The sequence below is a fragment of the Cavia porcellus genome, unplaced genomic scaffold (genome assembly GCF_034190915.1).
Source record: "Cavia porcellus strain 051 isolate PalLab524CR breed Dunkin Hartley unplaced genomic scaffold, mCavPor4.1 scaffold_17, whole genome shotgun sequence".
NCBI lineage: Eukaryota > Metazoa > Chordata > Mammalia > Rodentia > Caviidae > Cavia > Cavia porcellus.
Genome location: NW_026947500.1, coordinates 48,795,177 through 48,821,090, shown reverse-complemented (window position 1 = coordinate 48,821,090; position 25,914 = coordinate 48,795,177). Strand labels below are relative to the sequence as shown.

The following is a 25,914-nucleotide window of genomic DNA, read 5'->3' as shown; positions in this document are numbered from 1 at the left end:
GTTTTTTAAATTAAGGGGAAAAATTCTAAAAATTAGCAGGATATATTATAGTAACTTTTTTTGATTTCCTATTAACTTGTTTTGAAGTCCTGTAATACTCCCACAATCTTGTTTTGACTGATTAGACTCTGTTCCGTTGTGTATGATAGTATCAAGTTTGAAGCTATAGGCAACTACTTTGAAGGCAATAAGATTCACTAAGATGCCCCTTCTGGTTTGACTATTATCTCCTTTGGAAGTCCTGTAATGTTTACAATGTTTAAGTTTTATTGGTCTTGTTCTCTACTGTTTTGTTCAACTTTATAATACCTAATGAGATAGACAATTCTTTTTAAGGAAGCAAGAGGCATTATGGTAACCATTGTTGATAACCTTGTACTCTGTTTTTACATCATGTACTATGTCTATCCTTGGTTTTGACTGACAGCTTTGTTTTGCCATATTTGACTTTATTCTCTTCCAAAAAAAGTAATAAGAAATAAGGATAATAAAACCCAAAATGTGTAAACTTTGTTGTAAAAAAGAGAGGGGAAAAAAGTGCTCTAAAGGATACAACTGCAAGTGTGTTTAGGGGTGTTAAATAGATGACCATATTAATGTTTTTGGTTGGATCATTGAACACAACTGTTTGCAGTTTCTCTGTTTGAATGTTTACTTTGCATGCTTTGATACTGTGACTTGAGCAACTATCTCTAAGATGATAATGTGTAATCTATTAACTGGTGATTTCTTACAGCTTTTTTTTTTGTAGTTCTGTATTACTTGTACCCTTACACCACTTTGTTTTGTTTTGTTTTTTCTCTTTTTCCTTTTAAATAAAATTTTTTAAAAATTCATCATCATTGGTCATTAGAGAAATGCAAATTAAAAGAACAGTGAGATTCCATTTTACTCAAGAAAGAATGGGTAAGATCAAGAAAATTACTAACAACAAATGCAGGAGAGTCTGTGGGGAAAAAGTAACACTGCTGCACTTTTGGTGGACGTGTAGACTGGTGGAACCACTGTGGAGGTCAGTCTGGAGATTCCTCAAAAATCTAGCATTGGAATTCCCATTTGACCCCATTAGTTCACTTCTAGGCATATTCCCAGATGAACTGAAAATGTCACACCACAGTGATATATGCGCATCTATGCTTATACAGCACAATTTGTAATAGCCAGATGTTGGAAACAACCTAAGTATCCACCAACTGAGTAATAGGGAAAAAAAGCTGTGATATTTTTAAACAATGGAGTACTACACAGCTATAAAGTGTGATAACATTGAGGTATTTATAAATAAATGAATGCAGCTTGAGACCATACAAATAAGCAAAATAAACTAAACTCACATGTACAAATATTGTATGTCTCCCTAGTGTAAGAAATTATAAGAGTATATAAGATTTTTATGATAATCATGATTCCCCATTACATTGCTTTGAAGCCTTGTAAGGTTTTCCTTCATTAGTTGGAATAGTTTTATTCTGTTTTGTTTGATTGTATTATGTATGATGGTATGAACAGCTACTTTAAAGAAAACAAGACATTATGGCAGCCATTGCTGATTTAATACCATCTTGCTTTGAAGTACTACCACACTTTTGTTCTTCTATTTCCATTGATTCTATCATGTTGTGTCCTATTCGATTGTATTATGTGTGATAGTATAAACAAATTTTTATGGAAAATGGGATAATATAGGGGCCATTATTTGTTTTCTGTTATTCAGTTCTGAATGCTATGTAATATTTTCATTCTCTTCAATGGTTTTGTACTATTTTGTTATGTTTGATAATATTGAATGTGAAGGTATGCTCAATTGTTTAAAAGAAAGAGACATTATAGTAGCTAGTGTTAATATCCAGTTGTCTTGTGGTGAAGTGTTGTGCTGTGTGCATTGTTGTTTTCTGATCTGCTTTGCTCTGTCTTCTTTTGTTTTAGTCTCTTTAAAATTAAATTAAAAAAAAACAAAGAAACCTGAAATCTTTGGATACAAACTTACCAAGAATTCCAAGTATTCATTTCAGATTTTTCACTTTCACTGTGTATATGTAATATGTTATCAGTATGAGGATAGAGATGGGGAGAAATGTTACAGGAGATTATGAGAGTTAAATGTGTTGGCAAGAAAACATCTTTAAAATTTGCTTCTTAAAGTTTTCTGTTGCTATTATGCCAGTTCCCTCCTAACCACACCACAGGAATCTCACCACTACCCACTCTCAGTGGATTCATTATTTCAGACTGTACATTCTCAAGTGCAGCAAATTCTTTGTTTATCTCTCTTAGGAAGCTATTACAAAGAGATCACAAATTAATGACTGAACCTGCATGAATGTGTGGTGTGACCTTGGGAGAAAAGGCGCATCTTGAAGTGAGGCAAACCATAGGGTCTTTGAGTAATATTTTTTGTGGATAAGAGCAGAATATATTTATTGGAGAAAGAAAGCTCCTACTTGAAAAGAGACAAAAGTGGTCTTGTATGGATTGCCTAGGACCCTGACTTTTCTAGGGATTTTATAGAGAAAACCACAAGATGAGGCAGGTCCAAAGTGGAGAGAAAGGAGAAATTTCTAGGTGGGCATTAGGTGAGTCTAAACTATGGTGAACTAATAAAATTATGAGTATAATTTCTCAGGTAGAATTGATTAAATGGTGCTCAAATGAGGAAGCAAATCATACAGCAAGTGGGCATGAAACAGAACAAGAGCTATTCCCGTATGGCTTTGGGTTAGTGATTCTTCCTGGCTTCTCAAGGTGATGAGTGCCTACTCAGAATATCAATCCCTGATGTTTATCCTTAGGAAATATGTGAGTGAATTTGTTTTATGTTTTGTCTTGAGGTCTGGTCTCAAGCTGTCTCCCCCACATTTGCAAGGTATCTGGTCTTTTGCACTGGTCCCTTAGAGGGCCTAGCCCTATCTGACTTCCTATAATTTTTTTATGTAACTAGATTTCCTATAAGTTTCCTCCCTGTGAAAAGTAAACTACAGTACTGTGAGGGAATAATGGGTGATGACATGTCTGGTTTCTTCAGGCTAAAGAGGGTCACAGTTGTCAACAGGCAGTCAGAGACACTCACCAAAGGATCTATCTAAAGGCTTTTGATAGCCATCAGGTGTTTTATCTTGAGTAAGTGTATAGTGTTCAGTCTGGAGTAGAAAATGTCAAAGAAACTATTTAATATATATGGGCTAAATAATAGAATCAACACAATAATTATGAACACAGTCAACAAAGATTACCACCAAGAGGACTTAGTATGGCAATATAAAAAGGATAAAGATAAGGTGAAGGAAATTTTAGAATCTAACATGTTATTGACTTTTCATCTAATTTTTCTTCATATATAGAGATATTAGCAGAACTATCAGGAAAGTACACACAACATTCAGCTTTTACAATTGCACAAGTGCCCATTGTATTGTTGTCAGAATGTCTAATGCCATCTGATTTTAAAGGATGGCCTATCTTCTTAATTTATTTTTTTATTTAGGTGAGAGAAAGACCAGGTGGTTGTCATTTAAGTTCTGCTGATTAGAATTAAGGCCTCTATGGGTGTCATATGACCCTCTCTCTGCACAGGGTGTGAATCCCAGTAAAAGAAATACAAAATGAATCTAGCATATTTGATATTCATTTTATCTGTATGATTACTTAGGGTTTGGCATTTCTATGGAAGAACTAATTTTTTGAGAAATGAGAGCATGTATCATCGGAGTTTGAACATGAGAAGTGAGAGGTAAGTTTACCAACTGTTTTCAAGGATAACAATTGTAACTCACTGAACATTAGACACCTTTACTAATGAAGTCTGATATTTTGTTGTGAGTTCCTGTAACTTGACTTATAATTATCTCTAAGTTTTTGAGGACTCATGAGAACCAGATTAATAGATTACTTTGACTAATGAAAAATATTTAAATTTTTGTACATGAACAACCATATGTATTGTAATGGTAAAAACCAGTATCAGCATTTTGTTTAGTTGGCAACCTGAATATATAGATTACAGCATTTAGACAAGATAAACTCTCTCCAGTACAGGAGCTGGGCTTTTGATTATAATTAAAATGAATGAGTGAAGAGAAATTTATCGCTATTACACATTAAGCAAGACAGTTTTCTGATGACTGTTTTTATTGAAGTATGATGCCTGAAAGGAAGGTCAGAGTCAGAGAAGGACAAAGAGACATGTACCAATGTCCAGTAATGGCTTATTATTCCGCTTCTATAGTCATGATTACCCAGGAATCCTCCATGGATACAACAGGTAGAAATGGAACTGCACTCTGTTCAGAAGGAGGGGCAGAGTGCCCTAAGGCTCTCTGGTCATGTTAGACCACCTGGGAAGTGGACTCTGAGCTCTGGGACCTCTGCCTCAGAGTGAAGTGTCCTTTCAGTGGCTGGCTTTGTGGTCAGGGTATGGCATGGAGGGCCTCTTAAAGCAGTCCATTGTAAGGTGGCCTGGGTTTCAAAGTATTAGCAGTTGACCATGATTTTTGAGTTCTTCTCAGACCCCAGGGAATAAGACTTAAATTCTATTTTTTAAGGCAGCAACAAACGCAGGCACTTTTTGGTCTCTGCTTTTTCTTTTTGGTCTTTACTTTCTCTCTATCCCAATTACAGAATACTAAGTAAGAAGCTTTTATTGTGGTATCAAGGAAATTATCTGGAACAAAAGGAAACTTTTTCAACTTTTTCAAATATCTGGAGATTACTGTGAAATAAAAGTGTCTAAGAAAATTATATTCTTTTATGTAATCAGGAACAATGGACATGTTTCATCAATACCACTTATAAATAATCTAAGAAGGTGGAAGCCTTTTCATCTTTCTCCTGACAAGCAGTTGACAATTTAAAAAAGAATTGGTTTTTATACTTCTTAGGCCTTCGAAACTACACAGAAAAAAGGTCAGAAATGTCTTCTGCTCCAATTTCCTAGCTAGCTGTTAGGTCAGCAGGGTGCTTTGGTTGCAGTGGGAACTGGTTGCCCTCTTAGTTGCCTATCTCCTGGGTATCTTAAACTAACAATACGATATTCATCCCAAAATGTTATAGCAGCTTGTAATGCTGCACCTGTCTCATTATAAATTGATGATTGATTTAGGATTAACATTAAAAATTTCCAACCTAGATTACGGGTCTGATTAAATCCTTTAAAGACATCAGTGTACTTATCAGGCTCATCTGAAACTTTTCCTTCTTCTAGTTTGATCAGCTTTAAGTCGCTGAGAAAAAGAGACATGTGTACATGGGCAGCCTCATATGGATTATAATTGTAATTTGAGCATAAATAAGAGTCATTTGGCAATATAAAAAAAGGTTTTAACATAAGGTAAAACTGTCCACCTATTGATGATAGTATCTGATTTTCCTCCCAAATGGATGAAACAGGAATTAACAGAGAAGGCTGTTCATGATTAAGGAACAATGAAAGGGATCAATTTGAGCAGCTCTGCAGATTTTACTTTACTGGGCTTTTCTGACCAGCCCCAGCTGGAGCTCATCCTTCTTCTGGTCATCTCCATTATCTATATTGTAACACTTCTGGGTAACATAACAATCATCCTCATCTCCTACCTGAACCCCAAGCTCCACACACCTATGTATTTCTTCCTGTCCAACCTCTCCTTCCTGGACCTCTGTTTCACTACCAGCATTGTCCCACACATGCTTTGGAATCTCAAGGGCCCTGGGAAGACTATTAGCTACACTGGCTGTGTGATCCAGCTATACATGGTTTCGTGGTTGGGCTCAACTGAATGTGTCCTGCTGAGTGTGATGGCCTATGACCGCTTCAACGCCATCTGCCGCCCCCTCCACTACGGTATTATCATGCACTCAAAGTTCCTCCAGCAACTAGCGGCCCTGGCCTGGATCAGTGGTTTTCTGGAGTCCACCGTGCAGACCAGCCTTGTTTTCCACTTGCACCTCTGCAGCCACCACAGGGTGGATGATTTTATATGTGAAGTGCCTGCCCTGATTCAAATTGCCTGTGAGGACACAGCTTTCTTGGAAAATGAACTCACTGTTGCTACTGTCTTGTATGTGGTGATTCCTCTGGGGCTCATTGTGGTCTCCTATGGCTGCATTATTAGGAGTGTGCTGAAGATAAAGCTTACAGAAGGCAGGAGGAGGGCATTTGGGACATGTGGGTCTCATCTCATTGTTGTGGTCCTCTTCTTTGGGACAGTACTTTGTTTCTATATTCAGCCCAAGAGCACATATGCACAGAATCACAAAAGTTTTGTCATCCTTTTCTATACTATAGTGACACCTTCACTTAATCCTTTGATATACACTTTGAGAAACAAAGAAGCTAAACAGGCAATAAAAATGTTACTGGCAAGGGAACCAACTTAAAGAGAATCATGGAAATCATACAGGGACCTTGAGCCATTAACTAGTTATGATCCCTTGTATTTATCAAGAGCATCGCTAAAGGTCCTAAACAAAAATTGGTGGGAAAAATAAATAAAATAGAACATTTAATGTCCACAAAGTAGACAACTCATTTTCTATATTGACAGTGATGTTACCAAATTTAAATCTTTAGCCTCCTCTCTAGGAAAATTATTTGTCTCCTTTGCTGAACTCCTCCATAAGGATTCCATGAATAAACAGAAAATTTCAGGTATATGAATGTGTGGTATCCAATCACAAGTCTTACACCTCTTTCTCTCTCACTACTAATGGTGTGAGTCGCATAATTACCACCAAGCTCTTTCCCATCAAAGAAATAAGTCTTTTTCTCTTGGAAGCAGAAGTTCAAGCTTACCAGAAGACACATCATCTTCATTTTTAGGCCTCACATTTGGCAATATGGAGCCAGGAGAATGCCCTTTGAGGGTCTTACCTGACAGTGTGAAGCCTGCTGGAGAGTCACCAGACACTAGCATTTGGCATTTTACAGTGATGTCAACTCCTGTGCATTAATGGAGACATCTGGGGTTCAGTTCACCCAGGGAATTTTGTTCTCTCCCTCACAGTGAGGATGCTGTCAAAGTAGGTAAGCTATGATACTGAATATTGATTAGTGGGAAGACATTGCTATGATAACTTAGGTAACTCTCACATGCACCTGTCCTCATTATTATTAGCTGTCCATCCCTTTTGATCAACAATTTGGTTCTAGTCCTTGGCTGTGACACAAAGTATGAAACACAATTTGAAGCATTGTCATTATATCTGAATACTTAAATTTCACAAAAGTTAACATAGTTTTATGAATGAGAAAAGTTTGTCCTTATCATTGATATAGCATTTTATGTATGTTAAAACTCAACTGTATTCATAAGATTATCTTCATGCTGAATATAAAGTTTTCATCTGTTCTGGGAAATTACTTCACAACTTGGTAAAAATTTTAAAATATTCAGGTTGTTTCACTAATATTTACAATATTTACTTAAAAATATTAACCTGATTCCTATCGCCTTTAAATACTTGCAATGTGTTAAAATGTAAATGATAGTTTCACAAAAAATATTATTTTTAAAATATTGGTGAGGTATGTAAACATAAATTATTTCAGGTGTATTTTAAAAGCTACTGTAATTGTTGAGTTTTTAAAATCAGGAAATACATGATCCAGTCTGAAGCCCAGTCTCTATAAAACTTGCTTTCTTAAAATATAACTTGACCTGATAACCATGATCAGATCCAATTAGTCTTCAATCATGCCTTTGAAATGCCAAATGTCTGCTACACAGTATGGTTACCTGAACTATCTAGAATCTTAAAATTTTAAATATTAAATACAGAAACTAGCAAAACTGACATTCACACGTGCACAAGAAGGTGAAAACATGTTAAAATCCCATTGTTCTGCACACACTTCACTTGTGGTGGAACCACCTGGCTCAGGTCTCCCTCCCCCACTGTGTTCTGTGACCCTCAGTCTAGAAGCCTCCGCACTGTAATGTGATGACCTCAGCACTGTGGAGAAGATTCCTCGAGGGAGAAGCCTGGTCAAATGGAATATCGCTTTATAATTTTTGGAGAAACATCCACACTGAGTTCCACAAGGATTGTAGTAGCTTATATTTCAAAAGTATAAAAGCGTTCCTTTCCTCACATCTTTACCAGTATTTGTTATTATTCAATTTCTTAATGATAGCCATTCTTTCTGCAGTGAGATGAAATCTTTGTTGTTTTAATTTTCATTTCTGTAGTGGCCAATAAAGATGAATATTTTCTTATGTATTCATTGGTCATTTTTAATTCTTCTGAGAAGTGTCTATTCTTTCCATTGCCCATTTTCCTTTTTTGGGAGGAACCAAATCATTTTATTGAGGGATTTGGAGTGAGAAGAAACAGCCCAAAACAGGCCCTAGACAATGAGAAGGGACGTTCTTGCCATGGCCGGATCTTTCCGTGTCCACCGTCACCAATGTCCATTGCCCATTTTTCAACCTTGTCTTTTTTGGGGGAGGGTCAACACTTGAAAACTTCTTTATATTTCTGGATGTTGGGTATCTGTCTGAGGAACAGCTGTCTAAATTTTTCCCAATTAATGTGCTGTCTCTTCCCTCTGTTGGGTATTTCCTTTTCTGTGCAGAAACATTCTTATTTGGTAAACTTTCATTTATTGATTCTTGGTGGTATTTGTTGTGCAACTGGGATTTTGTGGTGATCCCTCAGTACTACATATGAGAATGCAGAACAAATCCTTAAAATTGAGATGTTATGTGAATACTGTGCTCATGATATTTGACAGAATCAGACTCGTACCAGACAAAGTAGTGTTTAAGAGAAGAACTATTCCAAAGAAAAAGGCAAGCTATTTCATAATGTGAAAACATGCAGGATCTTTTAATGATTTGGAGTTAATAAACATTTTGCATTATAGTTTAAAATATGAGGAAGTTTATTATAAATATGAAAAAGAAATAGATAAATCCATAGCCCTAGTGTGATATATAACATAGAAAACTTCTATAAATATAAAGTATAACTGAATAAAGAAATAACACATGTGATTAGCATTTTTAACCAAACATTATCTAATAAACATTGAGGGTACAATGAAACCAATAAATATATAAACATTCTCTTTAAGTCATACTGTGAAAATTTATACAAAGTTAGCTATATAATATATGGAATATGGAATATATGGAATGGTAAGGAATCTATGAATATGAGACAGATGTGAAGGGAGGAGGAAAGGCTAGTGAAGTGATTAATATGTGATAAGTATATTATGTATACTATGTACAGCAAAACAGATAAATACATGTAACTATTTTGCATTGCAAACATATACAAATAAAAATAAAATTAAAAAGACACAGATCAGATTGAAATCAGTAAATATGAACAAAAAGCATTCTTAATACTTAAAGGTTTCAAATGTGAATGAATCATACAGAATCATACAAGATAACCCTATATGCACAGAAATTCAATAGTATTTATCTGTATGTTATAAATTTGGTTACATCTATTTCTTGATAGCCATTCTTTCTGCAGTGAGGTGAAATCTCTGTTATTTTAATTTTCATTTCTGTAGTGGCCAATAAAGATGAATATTTTCTTATGTATTCATTTTGGCTATAAATTTGAAAAATGAATGCCAGGTTATCTATCACTGAAATCATAACTATTTCATAATAATGAACATTTTATTTGATTCATGGTGATGATAAAATAAAAATATTTTCTAATTGTCTATTTATCTTGTGATTTTCCTGATGTAAAGTGGCATTTAAGTTCTGCATCTTACATTTGTTTGTGTATTTCAGTCTTTTTTATTATTATACAAGTCATCATGCACTTCTTATAAAAGATCATTTTAAAAAATATTTTAGACTTGCTGAACCAGTCTCTTTAACAAGGGGAAACTATACTTACAGCATAAAAACAATCACATACAATAAATAATGGAGACTGACTGTGTTTCAATAAAGCTCCACTTACATGAAGAGTGGAAGAACAGATTTGGCCAACCTGCTTACAGTTTGAAAATCAACTGTTTCTTATTCATATTTCTGTAAGTTGAAGCTTAACTACAAGTTAGTAAGGTGTAGTGTTTTGATGACTTGGCACAATAAAACTATGAAAAAATAATAAATTCACTATAGTAATTGAAAACTCTCTTACTCCATCTATCCTATTAGTTTTCACACTGAGCTGCTTACGTTTCACACTGTCCTGGCTCACTCATTACTGAATCAAATAAACCTTAGCTCATTCTAATATTATATTCATGTGACACAATTTCTGGAAAAAGTACACACAAGACATGTGATTCACAATATGTTTAGCTCATGCTTCAAAATAATAGTTTTAAATTTGTAAGTTCCTCTTTCCTTAGGATTATTTTAAAATGTGAACCAAAAGTTACTATGTGGATGGTTCAACATGCCTGAAGAGCAGAAGTCTCATTTGATTACTCAGAGAAAATTAACTAAAAACAGAGATATTTTTAAAAGGTGAAATATACATACTTATGGCCAAATCAATGTGAAATAAGGAACATGTAGATCAAACAAAACATATATATGGGACTTAATAAAACAGTGACCTGAATATAAGACCAGAAAAACTCCATTGAAAGACTCCTAGATACAATAAATAAAGTCGGCATTGTAGCTGGATACAAAATAAATACTCAAAAATCAAGAGCATTTCTATATACTAACACAAAATCAAAGAGAGAGAAAACAGAGAGGCCACACCCATCACACTACCATCCAAAAAATGAAATACTTAGGAAATATTCTCATGAAAGAAGTGAAAGTTCTATATAGGAAAAGTTATTATACACTGAAAAAAGAAAGAGGATCTCAGAAAATGGAAAGACATCCCTTGCTCATGGATAGGAAGAATAAATATTGTGAAAATGGCCATTCTCCTGAAACTGTTATACAGATTCAATGCAATCCCATTAAAAATATTATCAAAATACAGCATAGATCAAGGGAAATCACTCCTAAAATTCATAGGGAGCGAGACCTAGAAAAGCAAAAACAATTCTAAGCAACTAAGGCAAGGCAAGAGGGATCACAATCCCTGACTTGAAGTTATACTACAAAGCAACAGTAGTAAAATCAACATGGAAAGATTAAAAACAGAGCCAAAGATCAATGGAATATATTAGAAGATACAACCACAACTACAAACACACTCAACAACCTTATCTTTGGTAAAGGGGCCAAATATGTTCACTGGAAGAATGATAGTCTCTTTAATAAATGGTGTTGGAAAGACTGGCTCGCCATATGTTGAAAACTAAAACTAGACCCATGCGTTTCACCATGTACTAAATTAAAATCTAAATGAATCAAAAATCTGAATATTAATACATAAACACTAAATCTATTGGAAGATAAATTGGAAAATAATGAAGAAATAGGGGTAGGTAGAGAATTCATGACTATTAATCAAACTACACAGGAAATACTTTCCAGAATCAATAACTGGGATCAAATTTTATTAAAAAGTTTCTGCGCCTCAAAAGAAATCTCCAGCAGAGTGAAGAGAAAACCCACAAAAAGGGAAAAAATCTTAGTGAACTGTCCTTCAAACAAAAGACTTCTGTCTAAAACATATAAAGAATTTTTTAAAAATCAGACCCCCAAAATTCAAAGACTCAATCCAAAAATGCGCATTTGAGATGAATACACAGTTCTCAGATGAAGAAATACAAATGACAAATAAATACATGAAAAAATGTTGATCGTCATTAGTCAACAGAGAAATGCAAATTAAAACAACACTGAGATTTCATCTCACTCCTGAAAGAATAGCCAGGATCAAGAAAACCAACAACAAATGTTGGAGAGGCTGTGTGTGAAAAGGAACTCTCCTGCACTCGGTGGGAGTGTAGACTGGTGCAATCACTGTGGAGGTCATTCTGGAGATTCCACAAAAAGCTGGGATTGGAAGTCCCATTCAACCCAGCTATTCCACTTCTAGGCATATTCCCAGAACAGAAAACATCATACCACAGTGATTTCTGTGCACCCATGTTTATAGCAGCACAATTTGTAATAACCAAATTTTGGAAACAACCTAAGGGTCCATCAACTGAGGAATGGATAAAAAGTTAAGGTATTTTTATGCAATGGAATACTACTCACCTATAAAAATGATCTCATTTAGATATTTATAAATAAATGGATGCAGCTTAAGATCATACTCATAAGTGAAATAAATCTAACTAACATGTATAAATCCCATAGTCTCCCTACTCTAAGAAATGTTAAGAATACATAAAAGTATGTGGCAATCATGATTCCCCATTAGATTGCTTTGAAGCCTTATAATGTTCTCATTCCCTTAGTTGTAATGGTTTTATTTTGGGTTGCTTGATTTTACTGTCTGATGAACAGCTGTTTTGAAGCTGTTCATGCTTCAAAATAAAATAATACATTATGATAGCTAGTGCTGATTTAATATCATCTTGTTTGAAGTCCTACCAAGCTTTTCTTCTGTCTCCATTGGTTTTATCATGTTGTATCTTATTGGAATTTATTGTGTGTGATAGCATAAACAAAATTTTTTTATGGACAAAGAGATAATATAGTAACCATTATTTATTTTCTGTTAGTTGGTTCTGAATACCCTTGTAATACTTTCATTCTCTTGAATGATTTTATATTGTCTTGTTATGTTTGATAATATTAAACAAAACAGAATATAATAAAATCAGTCAGAACAAGATGTGGAGAACAATACAGGGGTTCAATTCAGGTTAATAGGAAAACAAACAAGAAAGTTACTATAATATCTCCCACTATTTTTAGTTTTCCCTTAATTAAAAGATAATAAGATATAAATTATTTTTTTAAAAAGGTGTAAGATTGAGATAAAAGAGAACATATCAATAGAACAACACAGGTCAGAACTGAATAATTTAAGCATCATTGTGTTTCATCACCAGATAGAATGACATTAATAGTAGTTACCATAGTGTCTCTTTCCTTGAAATATTTGAGTATAACTTCGTACACTATAGCATCAAACTTATCAAGACAGTGTGAAAAAATTCAAAAGAGTGAACGTATTGCAGGGTATTTAGAACCAGCTAACAGAAACCAAACAATGGTATCTATATTATCTCTTTGCCTATAAAAATTTTTCCTTATATTATTGCATATATTAAAATATAATAAGATACAACATGGTAAAATCAATGGAAACAGATGACCAACCACTTAATAGGGTTTCAAAACAGGATGATATTAAATCAGCAATAGATATTATGCTGTCTTATTTTCTTCAAGATAGCTATTTGTACTATCACAGAAAATAAAATCAAACAACCCAGATTAAAACTATTCCAATTAATGAAAGCATTATATGGTTTCAAACCAATATGATTGGGAACCATGATTACCACAGTCTTTTATGTAGGCTTATCATTTCTTACACTAAGGAAAATATTCGGTATTTATACATGTGTGTTTGATATATTTCACTTATGAGTATGGCCTCAAGCTGCATCCATTTATTTATAAATGTCTAAATTTAATCATTCTTTATAGCTGAGTAGTACTCCATTGTATAAAAATACCACAACTTTTTTATCCATTCCTCAACTGATGGACACTTAGGTTGTTTCTAAGATCTGGCTATTACAAATTGTGCTGCTATAAACATGGGTGCACATATATCACTGTGGTATGATGTTTTCTGTTCTTCTGGGAATATGCCTAGAAGTGGAATAGCTGGGTCAAATGGGGCTTCCAGTCCCAGCTTTCTGAGAAATTTCCAGACTGACCTTCACAATGGTTGCACTAGTCTACACTACCACCAACAGTGTAGGAGAGTTCCTTTTTCCCCACAGCCTCTCCAGCATTTGTTGTTGGTGGTTTTCTTGAACTTGGCCATTCTTTGAGGAGTGAGATGAAGTCTCAGTTTGGTTTTAATTTGCATTTCTCTAATAACTAATGATGATAAACATTTTTTCATGTATTTACTTGCCATTTGTATTTCTTCATCTGAGAATTGTGTATTCATTTCAGATGCCCATTTTTGGATTGGGTCTTTGAATATTGGGGGTCTAATATTTTTTTTAATTTTTTATATGTTTTAGACAGAAGTCCTTTGTCTGAGGGACAGTTGACTAAGATTTTTCCCAGTTTGTGGGGTTTTTTTTCACTATGTTAGAGATTTCTTTTGACATGCAGAAACTTTTTAATAAGAGATGATCCCAGTTATTGACACTGGGAAGTCTGTCCAGTGTGGTTTGAGTCTTGTTCATGAATTCTCTACCTACCCCTAAGTCTTCAAGGTTTTTACCCAATTTGTCTTCCAATAGATTTAGTGTTTCTGTTTTAAAATTTAGACCTTTAATCCATTTAGATTTTATTTTAGTACATGGTGATAGACATGTGTCCAGTTTTAGTTTTTGGCATATGGAGAGCCAGTTTTTCCAACACCATTTATTAAAGAGACTGTCCTTCTTGCAGTGAACATATTTGGCCCTTTTATCAAAGATAAGTTGGTTGAATGTGCTTGGAGTTGTTGTTGTATCTTCTAATCTATTCCACTGATCTTCAGCTCTGTTTTGATTCCAATACCATGTTGATTTTACTACAGTTGCTTTGCAGTAAAAATTCCAGTCAGGGATTGTGATGCCTCCTGCCTTACCTTTGCTGCTTAGAACTGTCTTTGCTGTTCTAGGTCTCTTCTCACTAGAGATGAATTTTAGGAGTGATTTCTCAAGATCTATGAGGTATGTTGTTTATATTATTATCAGGATTGCATTGAATCTGTATAAGAGTTTTAGGAGAAGGGCCATTTTCACAATATTTATTCTTCCTTTCCATGAGCCAGGGATGTCTTTCCATTTTCTGAGATCATCTTCAATTTCATTTTTCATTGTATAATAATGTTCCCTGTATAGGTCTTTCACTTCTTTCTTAAGAGTAAATCCTAAATATTTCATTTTTTGGTTGCTAGTGTGAAGGGTGTGGCAGCTCTTATTTCTCTCTCTGTGATATTGTTGTTAGTTTATAGGAATGCTATTGATTTTTGAGTATTGATTTTGTATCCAGATGCATTGCTGAATTGATTTAATGTATCTAAGAGTCTTTCAATGGAGTTTTGGGGGTCTTCTATATAGAGTGCCATGTCATCTGCAAAAAATGATAATTTAACTTCTTTTCCTATCTTTACGCCTTTATTTCTCTCTCTTGTCTAATTGCTCTACTAGTATTTCGAGTACTATATTACATAGGAGCAGTGATAAGGGACATCCTTGCCTTGTGCCTGATTTTAAAGTAAAGGCCTTCAATTTTTGGCCATTTAGTATGATACTGGCTGTTGGTTTGTCATAAATGACCTTTATTATGTTGAGGTAAAGACCATCTATTGCAATTTTCTGCAAGGGTCTTATCATAAATGAATGTTATACCTTATCAAAAGCTTTTTCTGCATCTATAGAAATGATCATGTGATTCTTACTTTTGACTATTGATATGGTGGATTACATTTATTGAATTACTTATGTTGAACCATCCTTGCATATCTGGGATGAATCGCACTTGGTCATGGTGTATAATCTTCTTGATGATTAGCTGTATCCTATTTGCCAATATTTTTTTGAGGATTTTTGCATCTGTGTTCATTAGGTAGATTGGTCTGTAGTTCTGTTTTTCAGTTGGGTCTTTCCCAGGTTTGGTACCAGAGTAATATTTGCTTCCAGGAATGGCCAAAGAAGGATTGCTTCCCTTTCAATTTCATTGAATAGTTTGAGAAGTGTCAGCATTAGGTCTTCTTTGTATTTTTTGTAGAATTCTGGAGTAAATCCATCTGGGCCTGGGCTCTTCTTTGTAGGTAAGGGCTTAGTTACATTTTTTGTTTCATTAATAGAAATTGGGTTATTCAGCAGTTTTACATCCCCTTGACCTAGCTTTGCTACTTCATATGTTTCTAGGAATCTGTCTATTTCTTCTGTGTTTTGAGAGAAAAGGTTTTTGAAATAGGTGCTGATGATCTTCTATATTTCTATTGGGTTTGTAGTGATTTCACCTTTTTCATTCTTTATTGCATGAATTTGAGCTTTTTCCTCCCTTTTTAAAATAAGGATGACTACGGGCTTATCAGTTTTATTTATTCTTTCAAAAACAAACTCTTTGATTCATTGATTTTTTGGATTGTTTTCTTAGTCTCTATTGCATTGATTTCTCCTTTGATTTTTATAATATCCTTTCTTCTTTTGGCTTCAGGCTTGACTTGCTTTTCTTTTTCTAGATGTTTGAGGTGTGACATCAGTTTGTTTATTTGTAATCGTTCTTTTTGCCTGATGTGGGAACTCAGTGCAATAAATTTTCCATTGAGGATGGATATCATTGCATCCCACAGATTCTGGTAAGTTGTATTTGTGTTTTCATTTGTTTATAAGTATTGTTTAATTTCTTTAATTTCCTCTGTGACCCACTGATTACTTAAGAGTGTGTTATTCAGTTTCCATGTGTTTGTGGGATTTTTTCAGTATCTTTTATCATTAATTTCTAATGTCATAGTATTATGATCTGATAATATGCAAGGGACAATTTCAACTCTTTTGCCTATATTTAAATATGTTCTGTGAGTTAATATACTGTCAGTTTTAGAGAATGACCCATGTACTGCTGAGAAGAAGATCTATTCTGTTTTTTGGGAGCAGAATACTCTGTATATGTTGATCAATTCCATTTGTTCACAGGTGTGATTCAGTTCTTTAAATCTTTGCTGATTTTCTGCCTGGTTGAGCTGTCCATTGGTGTAAATGGTGTGTTAAAATCTCCTGATATAATTGTATTACTGCTAATTTGGTTTTTCATCTCTGATATTACTTGTTTTATATAAACAAGTGCTCTGGAATTTGGTGCATATATATTTAAGATAGTTATCTCTTCCTCTTGAAATTTTCCCCTAACCATTATGTAGTGACCTTCTTTATCTCTTCTGATCATTATTGGTTTGAAGTTCACATTGTGTGCAAACAGAATAGCTATCCCCATTTTTTGGAGGGTTCCTGTTGCATGAAGTATTGTTTTCCATCCTTTGACTTTCAGTCTGTGAGTATCCTTTTGAGTTAGATGGGTTTCTTGTAGATAGCATATGATTAGATTTTATTTCTTGATCCATTCTGCCAGTCTATTTCTTTTAATTGGTACATTGAGACCTTTTACATTAATGATTATAACTGTTATATATTGGTTTATTGTTGACATGTTATCTATCTGCTGTTGCATCTTTATCTTTCTGTTCTGTTTAATTGTCTGCTTTGTTTAGTGGTTTTTTCCTAAGTGTATCTAAACCGTCTTTCAGTATTCTTTGCAGGACTGACTTGGTGATCATGAATTTCTTCAGCTGTTCTTTGTCGTGGAAGTATCTTATTTCTCCATTGATTTTGAAGGACAATTTTTCAGGGTACATCAGTCTAGGTTGGAAATCATTTTCCTTTAGTGAAGTATCTGGAATTCTTCAATCCATGCTCTTCTTGCCTTTATTGTTTGTGCTGAGAAGTCTGCTGTGATTTTGATAGGTTTTCCTTTATAGGTGATCTTTCTTTTCTCTATGACATCTTTTAATATTCTATTCTTTTGTTTGATTTCTTGGATGGTGATTATTATATGTCTGGGTGTAGTTTTATTTTGGCTATGGCTATTTGGATTTCTATATGCTTCATTGATCCTGATATCACCTTACAGTTTCATGTTTGGGAAATTTTCAGCTATTACTTCTCTAAATATCCTGTTGACATGCTTTATGTAGTCTTCTTCTTTTTCATTTATCCCTATCAACCTTATGTTGTTTTTCTTTGTGTCATCTTGCAGGTTTTGAGTTGTTATTTCTTGATTTCTTGTTATTTTTAAAAGATCTTTCCTTTCCTGTTCACTGGCTGCAATCTTGTCTTTGAGTTCCGAAATTCTATCTTCACATTCATTGAGGCGGGTTTTACAACTTTCAGTGGAATTTTTGATTTCCTATATATCTCTTTGCATCTGTTTTATATATTGTCTTTCTACCTTATATTGTTCATCCAGGGATTCTATCTTTTTGTTTAGTTCCTCCAATTTTTTAACTGTCTTCTTTAGATATATTCAGAATCTCTTTCATTTCTTTTATCATTTCTTCTTTTTACCTGAGAGATTATTTCTAGTTTGAATTCCTTTAAAGCTTTCTGGAATTGCCTCTTTATTTCAGTTACTATTGTTTCAGGTATTTCAGGTATATGGCATGTATTTTCTTCTATGCACATGGCTCCTAGGCTTTCTTGGGATGGCCTTGATTTTTGAGATTGCATTTTGGTATTTCGTTTTGTCATTTTCCTTTATTTCCATGTTTCAAGTGTTGTTCCAGAGTTTCCCCTGGGCGTGTTGGAAATTGTCTCTTATGTCTTGGGATCCTGGGACTCCTCTGGTAGTGTAACTCCCTCCTTGGGAAGCAGAGCCCCTGGATTAAAAGAGGATTGCCAGGCTCCTCTCAGGTAGACCTAAAGCCTCCTCAAGCTGCACAGTTTCCTCCTCTGGAAGCAAAGCTCCCCTGAGGGAAAGAAGGCCACCTGGTGTGTTCCAGGCAATGCCAAATCCTGCCAAGCCCAATCTAGCATTGCTGCAATCCCAGCAGACCCCCAAACCCCTAAAGCCAGGATCTTATACTCTCCCAGGGTTTGGATGTTGTATAGTCATCCAGCTCCTTTGATGGCAAAGCCTGATAGAAGTTCCCCCTATGGCCTAGATAGGCTTCAAACCTCCTCAGCAGGGCTGCTCCCTCCTCCAGGCAGTGGCAGTAGTGCTGGTGCTCTCCAGGTCAAAAGAAAGTTGCAGGCAAGGCCGGACCAGGTTCCAGTGGCTTGGCCCAGCTCCCTCGTTCCAGTGGGCAGCTGTGGTATGCCCCACAGGTGGGAGAGGTGATGGGCGGGGCTGGAATGGGGTCCCTCTGCTCAGCTGTGCTCTCTCCTTCTGGTAGGCAGTTGTGGTGCACTCCTAGGGCAGGAGAGGTGGCAGGAGGGGCTGGAATGGGGTCCCTCTGCTGGGCTGTGTTCTCTCCTTCTGGCCAACAGCTGTGGTGTGCTCCTCCAGACTCTTTATTTTTAATGAGGATTTTATTACCAAGACCAATAAATGCAAGAGAAGAAATAATGTATGTGGAGCCCAGAGAACAGCACTTGACCTTTATAAGTAGGCATCAGTTGGCACAGATGCAAGTTTCTCTCTCTTTTCCTTACTTTTTCTCTTTTCTCCCTCCCTGTTTTGCTTCCTACCTTCTTCCTTATCTCCCCTCCCTTTTCCTTTTTTCCATTTCTTTCTGCCTCTTTCCTCCCTTTATTCTATCTCCTTTGTGTTCTTTCTTTCTCTTTCTTTTTCCATTTATGTATCCTTCCTTCTTCTTTCTTTTCTTTCTTCTTTCATTCCTTTCTATGTTTCTGCTTTTCAACTCTAAAGAAACTAAAATTTTGTCATGTCTGTTATTTTCATGTTAAAATGAAATATTTGAACTATCATGAGTATATATATTGCTATTAACACTACAAAATATTGTATTTGTCCTTCTTAAATATATCTCATCCCTCCTGTAGAGATTTCTGCATTCTAATAATTAGGCTGAAAAGCAGAGTATTTTGAAGCTGCATAAACAACACTGATATAAGAGCAAGGTGAACTTGAGTGCTGAAATTTTGAAGAAAACAACACAACATAAAAGCTAGTGCTGATTTAATATCATCTTTCTTCGAAGTCACATCAAGCTTTTGTACACCTGTTTCCACTGGTTTTAACATGTTGTATCTTACTATATTTTGCTATATGCGATAGTATAAACAAAATTCTTTATAGGCAAAGAGATAATATAGAAACTGTTCTTTGTTTTCTAGTAGCTGGTTCTAAATACCTATAATTCTTGCATTCTCTTGAAAGGCTTCACACTGTCTTGATATGCTTGCTGCTATAGCATAGGAAGTTACACTCAAATAATTCAAGGAAAGAGGCACTATGGCTACTACTATTATGTTAGATTATCTGGTGGTGAAACACAATGATGATTAAATTGTTCAGTTCTGACCTGCGCTGTTCTGTTACAATGTCCTCTCTTATCTCAATCTCCCCCCCTTTTTAAATTAATGTATTTTCTCTCATTTTTTTAATTAAGGGAAAACTAAACTTAAAAATATTGGGATATATTATAGTAACTTTTTGTTTTCCTATTAACTTGACTTGAACCACAGTATTGTTCTCCCCATCTTGTTCTGTCTGATTCTACTAAATTCTATTTTGTTTGATAGTATCAAGTTTGAGGGTATAGGCAACCACTTTGAAGGCAATAAGATATACTATGATGCCTATTATGGTTTGACTATTATCCTTTTTTTGAAGTCCTGTAAGGTCTCTAGTGTAGGTTTTATTGGTCTTGTTCTGTACTGTTTTGATCAATTCTATTACACTTGATGATATAGGCAACTCAATTTAAAAATAGCAAGAGGCACAGTGGTAACCACTTTTGATAACCTGGTATTCTATTTTTTTGCATCATGTGCTATGCTCACCCTTCTATTCTAACTGACTCTGTTTTGCTTAGTCATGTTTGGTTTTAGTCTCTTCAAAAAAGTAATCAGAACTGTGGGAATAATAAAACTCAAAAAGTCTAACTGTTATTGTAAAAATAGAGTAGAGGAAGGTGGATTAAGGGATATAACCACAGATATGTTCAAGTGTGTAGGGTGGAAAATCATATTACTGAGCTTTTGTTGGATCATTGAACAGAACTGTCTCCAATATCACTGTATGAATGTCCACTTCATATGCTTTAATTTTGTAATTTGGACAACTGTTTCTGGGAAGATAATATGTAACCTATTAACTGGTGATTTCTTACTGTATGTTTTTTCCTTGAAATTCTGTATTACTTGTGCCCTTTTAATGCTTTGTTTTTTATGTCCTTTCTTTTTTCTCTTTAAATAAAAAAATTAAAAAATTGTGTTTATTGATACTTATTGATAGAACATAAATTTTCTGTCACAAGTACACAGTAACAGATGGCAGAAGGAAGGACATCACTGGTAAGGATGAGTGGCTCAAAGCACAGACTGGAGTCCTCTGATGTAATTAAGTCCGCCCAACTTTCCCTAACATGCATTTGCTGTCCTAAATGGCATTAGGTTCCTGCTTTCGCATTGTCAGGAAAGCGTAAGTGGCTGAAACTCTGCACTGCTTTACTGCTAATTGTTGTGGTTGGCCCCTCTCCTTTAGCAAGAGCTAAATCACAAGACAGCAGTGAAAAAGGAGGTTCCTGTCTCAATCACGAAGGGCACCAGCAGTAAGATAGAAAACCATTTCCTACCTCTTCATTTTTAAATTAAACATTCAAGGTTAGGGTTAGTATGATAAATCAAAATGTCTTTATCATTCTAAGATTTTTTCCTAATGCTTTTCAAAACATTATAGAAGTGAATCAATATTATTGCAATTTTAGAATTTTTAAAAAGCATGACAAATAAAGTATTTAATTCTCATGAATAATTTAAACTTTCTCCCTACTTTCTAATGTTGACACTGCTTAAAATAATGCTGGTATTTGCATTCAAAGCTTCCTTTTACATCTTGCAGAGGTTGTTCATTACAACACTACTTCCTTCCAGGATAATAAAGCTCAGCAACTGATGCTTTGTTCACATGGCTATTACATGCTGCTGCTGCACTTGATAGTTTTCATGTAGCAGAAATCTTTAAAAATATCTCCATTCAACTCAAAAATTTACTGGAATAATGCTATATTTACAGAAATAAGACACTATAAAGATTTCCAGTTTATTACTCTGTTAATTGCTTCTGGTGCTGTCTCCTTATATGATCACAAATTCATTTGTCAAATTTATGTAATAAACACACAAAAGAATGCTTCTCAATTGGTACCATATTTTATTTACACTTACCAATATTTTTCCACCACTGTTTTTTGCCATCGTAGGGTTCACTGCTACAAAATAGGGTACATTTAGGACAATTACCTTTTAAAAGAGTTCAAATTGTAAGTCTTGTGAACACAAATGATGAACACAATATGTAGTTTTCTGATTGGATGAATTATAGGGTTTGTTCTTATTTTTGAAATGTTGGTGATAGCTTCTGAGTGGATATATCATTCATGGTGCAGACACTGGAAGTAATGAGCCTGAGAATACTGAAAGTGGTTGTTTTACAGCAAGCAAAATGATTATCTAGTGTGGAGGCTTATAAGACCAGTACTCAGGAAGCTGAGTAGGAGGATTACAGTGAGTTTAAAGCCAGCCTGTGCTACACAGGGAGTTCAAGGCCAGCCTGAAATACATAATGAGACATTGTTTCCAAAAATCTGAGAATAAATAAATGAAGTATGTAATGATACTTCTTTTAATTTTAAATGACAGTCAAAAATATCAGCTTATTACTATTATAATAAACCTGATCCTCTTTTATTTAAATTTGAACAAGAAGTACACATATGCATGTTTGTCTGCCAAAATACACACTAAAATGCCATTTGACTTCTGCATTTAATATAACAGGTGAGAGGACAACCATTTTCTGAAGTCACATCTACCTGTGGAAAATGAACTCGATGTTGAAGTATATACCTAGTCAACTCATGCAAAAGCTTTCTGTTCATAAAGCAACTGGGCTTTTAAGAAAATGAATTATAACTACAATTGCTAATGGCATTATCTAATGAATAATATTTTCACATTTTTAAATTAGACCCTTGTGTAGTTTAGGAAGACAAACAGTTATATTGTTAACAAATATTTCTGTTTTACCACAAAGTCAAATAAATGTAAATTTATAGTAATATAGTACATCTTAAGAATTATACTTGTCCTTGTAGAGCTACATTATATAAAATTTGGAATAATACAGTCTGAAGACTCTAAAGTATGCTCGACCTGCTGTTTTCCTGCCCATCCATGTGTAGTTTCTCCCAATCTGCTTGTGCTGGGATTGGCCACGACTGTGATTCCACGTCACTTTCTCTGTTACCTTCATCAAGGGGCTGCCTTAATAAACGAACCCCAGAATCAAGAGTCTATACATCGTACAGATGGAGGGAGACTGTAGAAAAACCACTTCTCCTGTTAAATTGCTGCTGGAAAAGAAACATATCTCTGCTCCTTTCCTTGTTGGTCCAATGAAAATAATGTGACTGTTGACACCAGAAGTTCTGTGTTCAAATCCCAAGCAGCCGATGGCTTGAATTTCTCACTAATAAAATAGTGATAATAACAACTATTACATACAGATCTGGAATCATCAGGTCCTGAGCAGGTATTTTCCTCCCATTGCTTCACTTAGTCATTGTGATAGCATTTTTACTAACTCCTGTTCACACCTTAAAATAACAAATAAAAGTAGAATATCTTTGAGTCAAGCCAGAGCCAGGCTCTTCCCGTGGGAACTTCTGTTTCACACAGAACGAGTTAATACATACAGAGGCCCAGTCCTTCTCAGAATTTTAGAGATATAAGAAGCCATAAGAAGTGCTTCATAAACCACCTGTTTTTTTCTTCTGTCAGTGGTTTAGGCAGTGCTCTTAGCCAGATGTCAGACTAGCTGTCCCCACCGTATTCCATGGTAACAGTGGAAATGATTAATAAATAACAATTTTCCTTATTTACAATGTGAGTGTAGCTGCAGAGTGCCTTTCAGTAATCGACCTCAAGAGGCCACTAGGCAGTGATCAGAGGTCACAATTAAAAAGAAACCTACTTGTCTTGTTAGCCACATATGCATTATTCTCTTCCATCTACACTGAGCAGTTCATTCTTTTTAAATATTCAGTAATTTGTCTCCACCCAAATTCTGCCTGATATTCAGCTTAGACCTTCAACAAATTACTAATTCTGTTTTTAATGATGATAAACACACTCAAGAAAAGTTTCCATAATTTAGCATGACTGTGTTGTAGATTGTGCTATTGGAAACCAACCTATTAGAAGTAATTTTTATCATACTTTTAGATTTACACGATTATTGTTTTATATATTTTACCTTTATTTTGGAAATCATGCAAAAACCACAGGTTTGTGACTGAGTTTGTACTGCTGAGACTATCCCAGAATTCAAAAGTTCAGAAAATGGTATTTGCTGTATTTTTGTTTGTTTAAACTGCAACAATTGGGAGCAACATTCTAATTGTGGTGACCATCATCTGCAGCCCTTCCCTGCTGGGCTTCCCCATGTACTTCTTCTTGGCTGTCCTGTCCTTTCTTAATATTTGTGTCTCTTCTGTCATCATGCCTAAGATGATTTCTGACTCCCTCTGTGAAAGGAAAACCATCTCCTTTGAAGGCTGCATGATGCAGCTCTTTGCTGAGCACTTCCTTGCTGGGGTGGAGATGATTGTCCTCACTGCTATGGCCTATGACCGCTATGTGGCCATTTGCAAGCCCTTGCACTACTCGTCCATCATGAACAGGCAGCTCTGTTGTATTTTGATGGGTGTAGCCTGGACAGGGGGCTTCCTGCATTCCATCACCCAAATTCTCTTCACTTTCCAGCTCCCTTTTTGTGGCCCCAATGTCACTGACCATTTCCTGTGTGATCTGTACCCATTACTGAAGCTGGCCTGCACTGACACACACACCTTTGGCATGTTGGTGGTTGCCAACAGTGGGTCTAACTGCATTGTCATATTCTCCTTGTTGCTTGCCTCCTATGGTGTCATCTTGTTCTCCCTGAGGAAGCACAGTTCTGAAGGGCAGCGGAAGGCTCTGTCCACCTGCGGATCCCACATTGCTGTTGTGGTTTTGTTCTTCATCCCATGTATTTTTACATATGCATGACCTCCAGCTGCCTTCTCCTTTGACAAGATGGTGGCCATTTTTCACACCATGCTAACTCCATTGCTCAGCCCATTGATCTATACTTTTAGGAATAAGGATGTGAAAAATGCTATAAGGAAGGTTTGGAGCAGATTGGTGGCCATTTCCCATGCAAAATAAAAATTAATCTTTTTTTCAAATAATAAAGTCGTGTAAAGCAGTCAGATTTTTAGATGAGAATTGTATGGGATTTCCTTTGTATAGAGTGTGTTACAGTATGCCTATAGAAATAATCTTCCTGTAGTTGTAATAAGATAGGTTTTTGTTTGTTTGTTTGTCTGTTTCACATTAGGCATTACTTCTGAGCTGGTAAATGGATATTCTTATATCTAAATTACAGTTGAATTTTTATTTACTCAAAAACTTCTAATCCATGAAGGAACTGAAAATTAAATTACCTAAAAGATTACCTACCATTTATTCTATGATATGTGTGAGAAGATTAAAATGATTTTGCTTTAGGAATGGAAAATTGCTGCATCTATGTAAGTGATAAAGTGGCCATATTAAGGTTAGTGATCTCTGTGACTGATGAAATCCAAGACCAACTTAGGACAAACTGAGCACTGAGCACCTGCAGCTCCTCAGCTGCGAGTATGTTGGATGACCTGACTGTGTCAACATTGTCAGTCAATAAAAGCTACCTAATTTAATCCTTGTCGAGTTTCTTTAGAGATGCTTGGTGATCTTACTATGGGTGAATTCTTCTTGTGTCAGGTAATCTCCCCATCCAATATAATTAGTGAAGGAGACAAAGGGGATCCAGATTCCAAATGGAGCAGCAGCCAGTACTACTTATTCTAGAATGGTGAAAGAGAGTTATGGAGAGACACTGTATTAGCAACACCACACTAAACTATTTATGTAATCACCCTTTTTTGCCTTAAGAAGGAAGTAACCAGAGGCACCAGAAATGACAAAGCAGTCAAAGAAAATCATGCTGCAATTTGCTTGGTGATTTTCTTTTAGTTCAGTTACTCCAAAAGACATGAATTCTATTTGAACAATGATGAATGAAGAGATCACTTAAATTTAGATACTTTAATTTTTATATCCCTGTCATTGCTAAGCCTTGTTATTCTCAAATTGGCAAATGATTTCTAAAACAAATATTTGTGAATAAACTTCAATTT

General features: G+C 35.2%; 1 protein-coding gene and 1 pseudogene across 1 annotated transcript; both read left to right on the top strand.

Moving 5' to 3' along the window:
- Positions 1-5,418: 5,418 nt before the first annotated feature.
- Positions 5,419-6,351, top strand: LOC111753284 (olfactory receptor 2G3-like). Its single transcript, XM_023562644.2, has one exon. It carries the CDS (start codon positions 5,419-5,421, stop codon positions 6,349-6,351), a length of 933 nt encoding a protein of 310 aa, XP_023418412.2.
- A 14,611-nt stretch (positions 6,352-20,962) lies between these two features.
- On the top strand, positions 20,963-24,901 carry LOC100724449 (olfactory receptor 4C15-like; annotated as a pseudogene).
- The last annotated feature ends 1,013 nt before the right edge of the window (positions 24,902-25,914 follow it).

What these genes read in the sequence shown, in the direction of transcription:
- LOC111753284 (XM_023562644.2), top strand. Translation starts at nt 5,419, where the DNA reads ATGAAAGGGATCAATTTGAGCAGCTCTGCAGATTTTACTTTACTGGGC.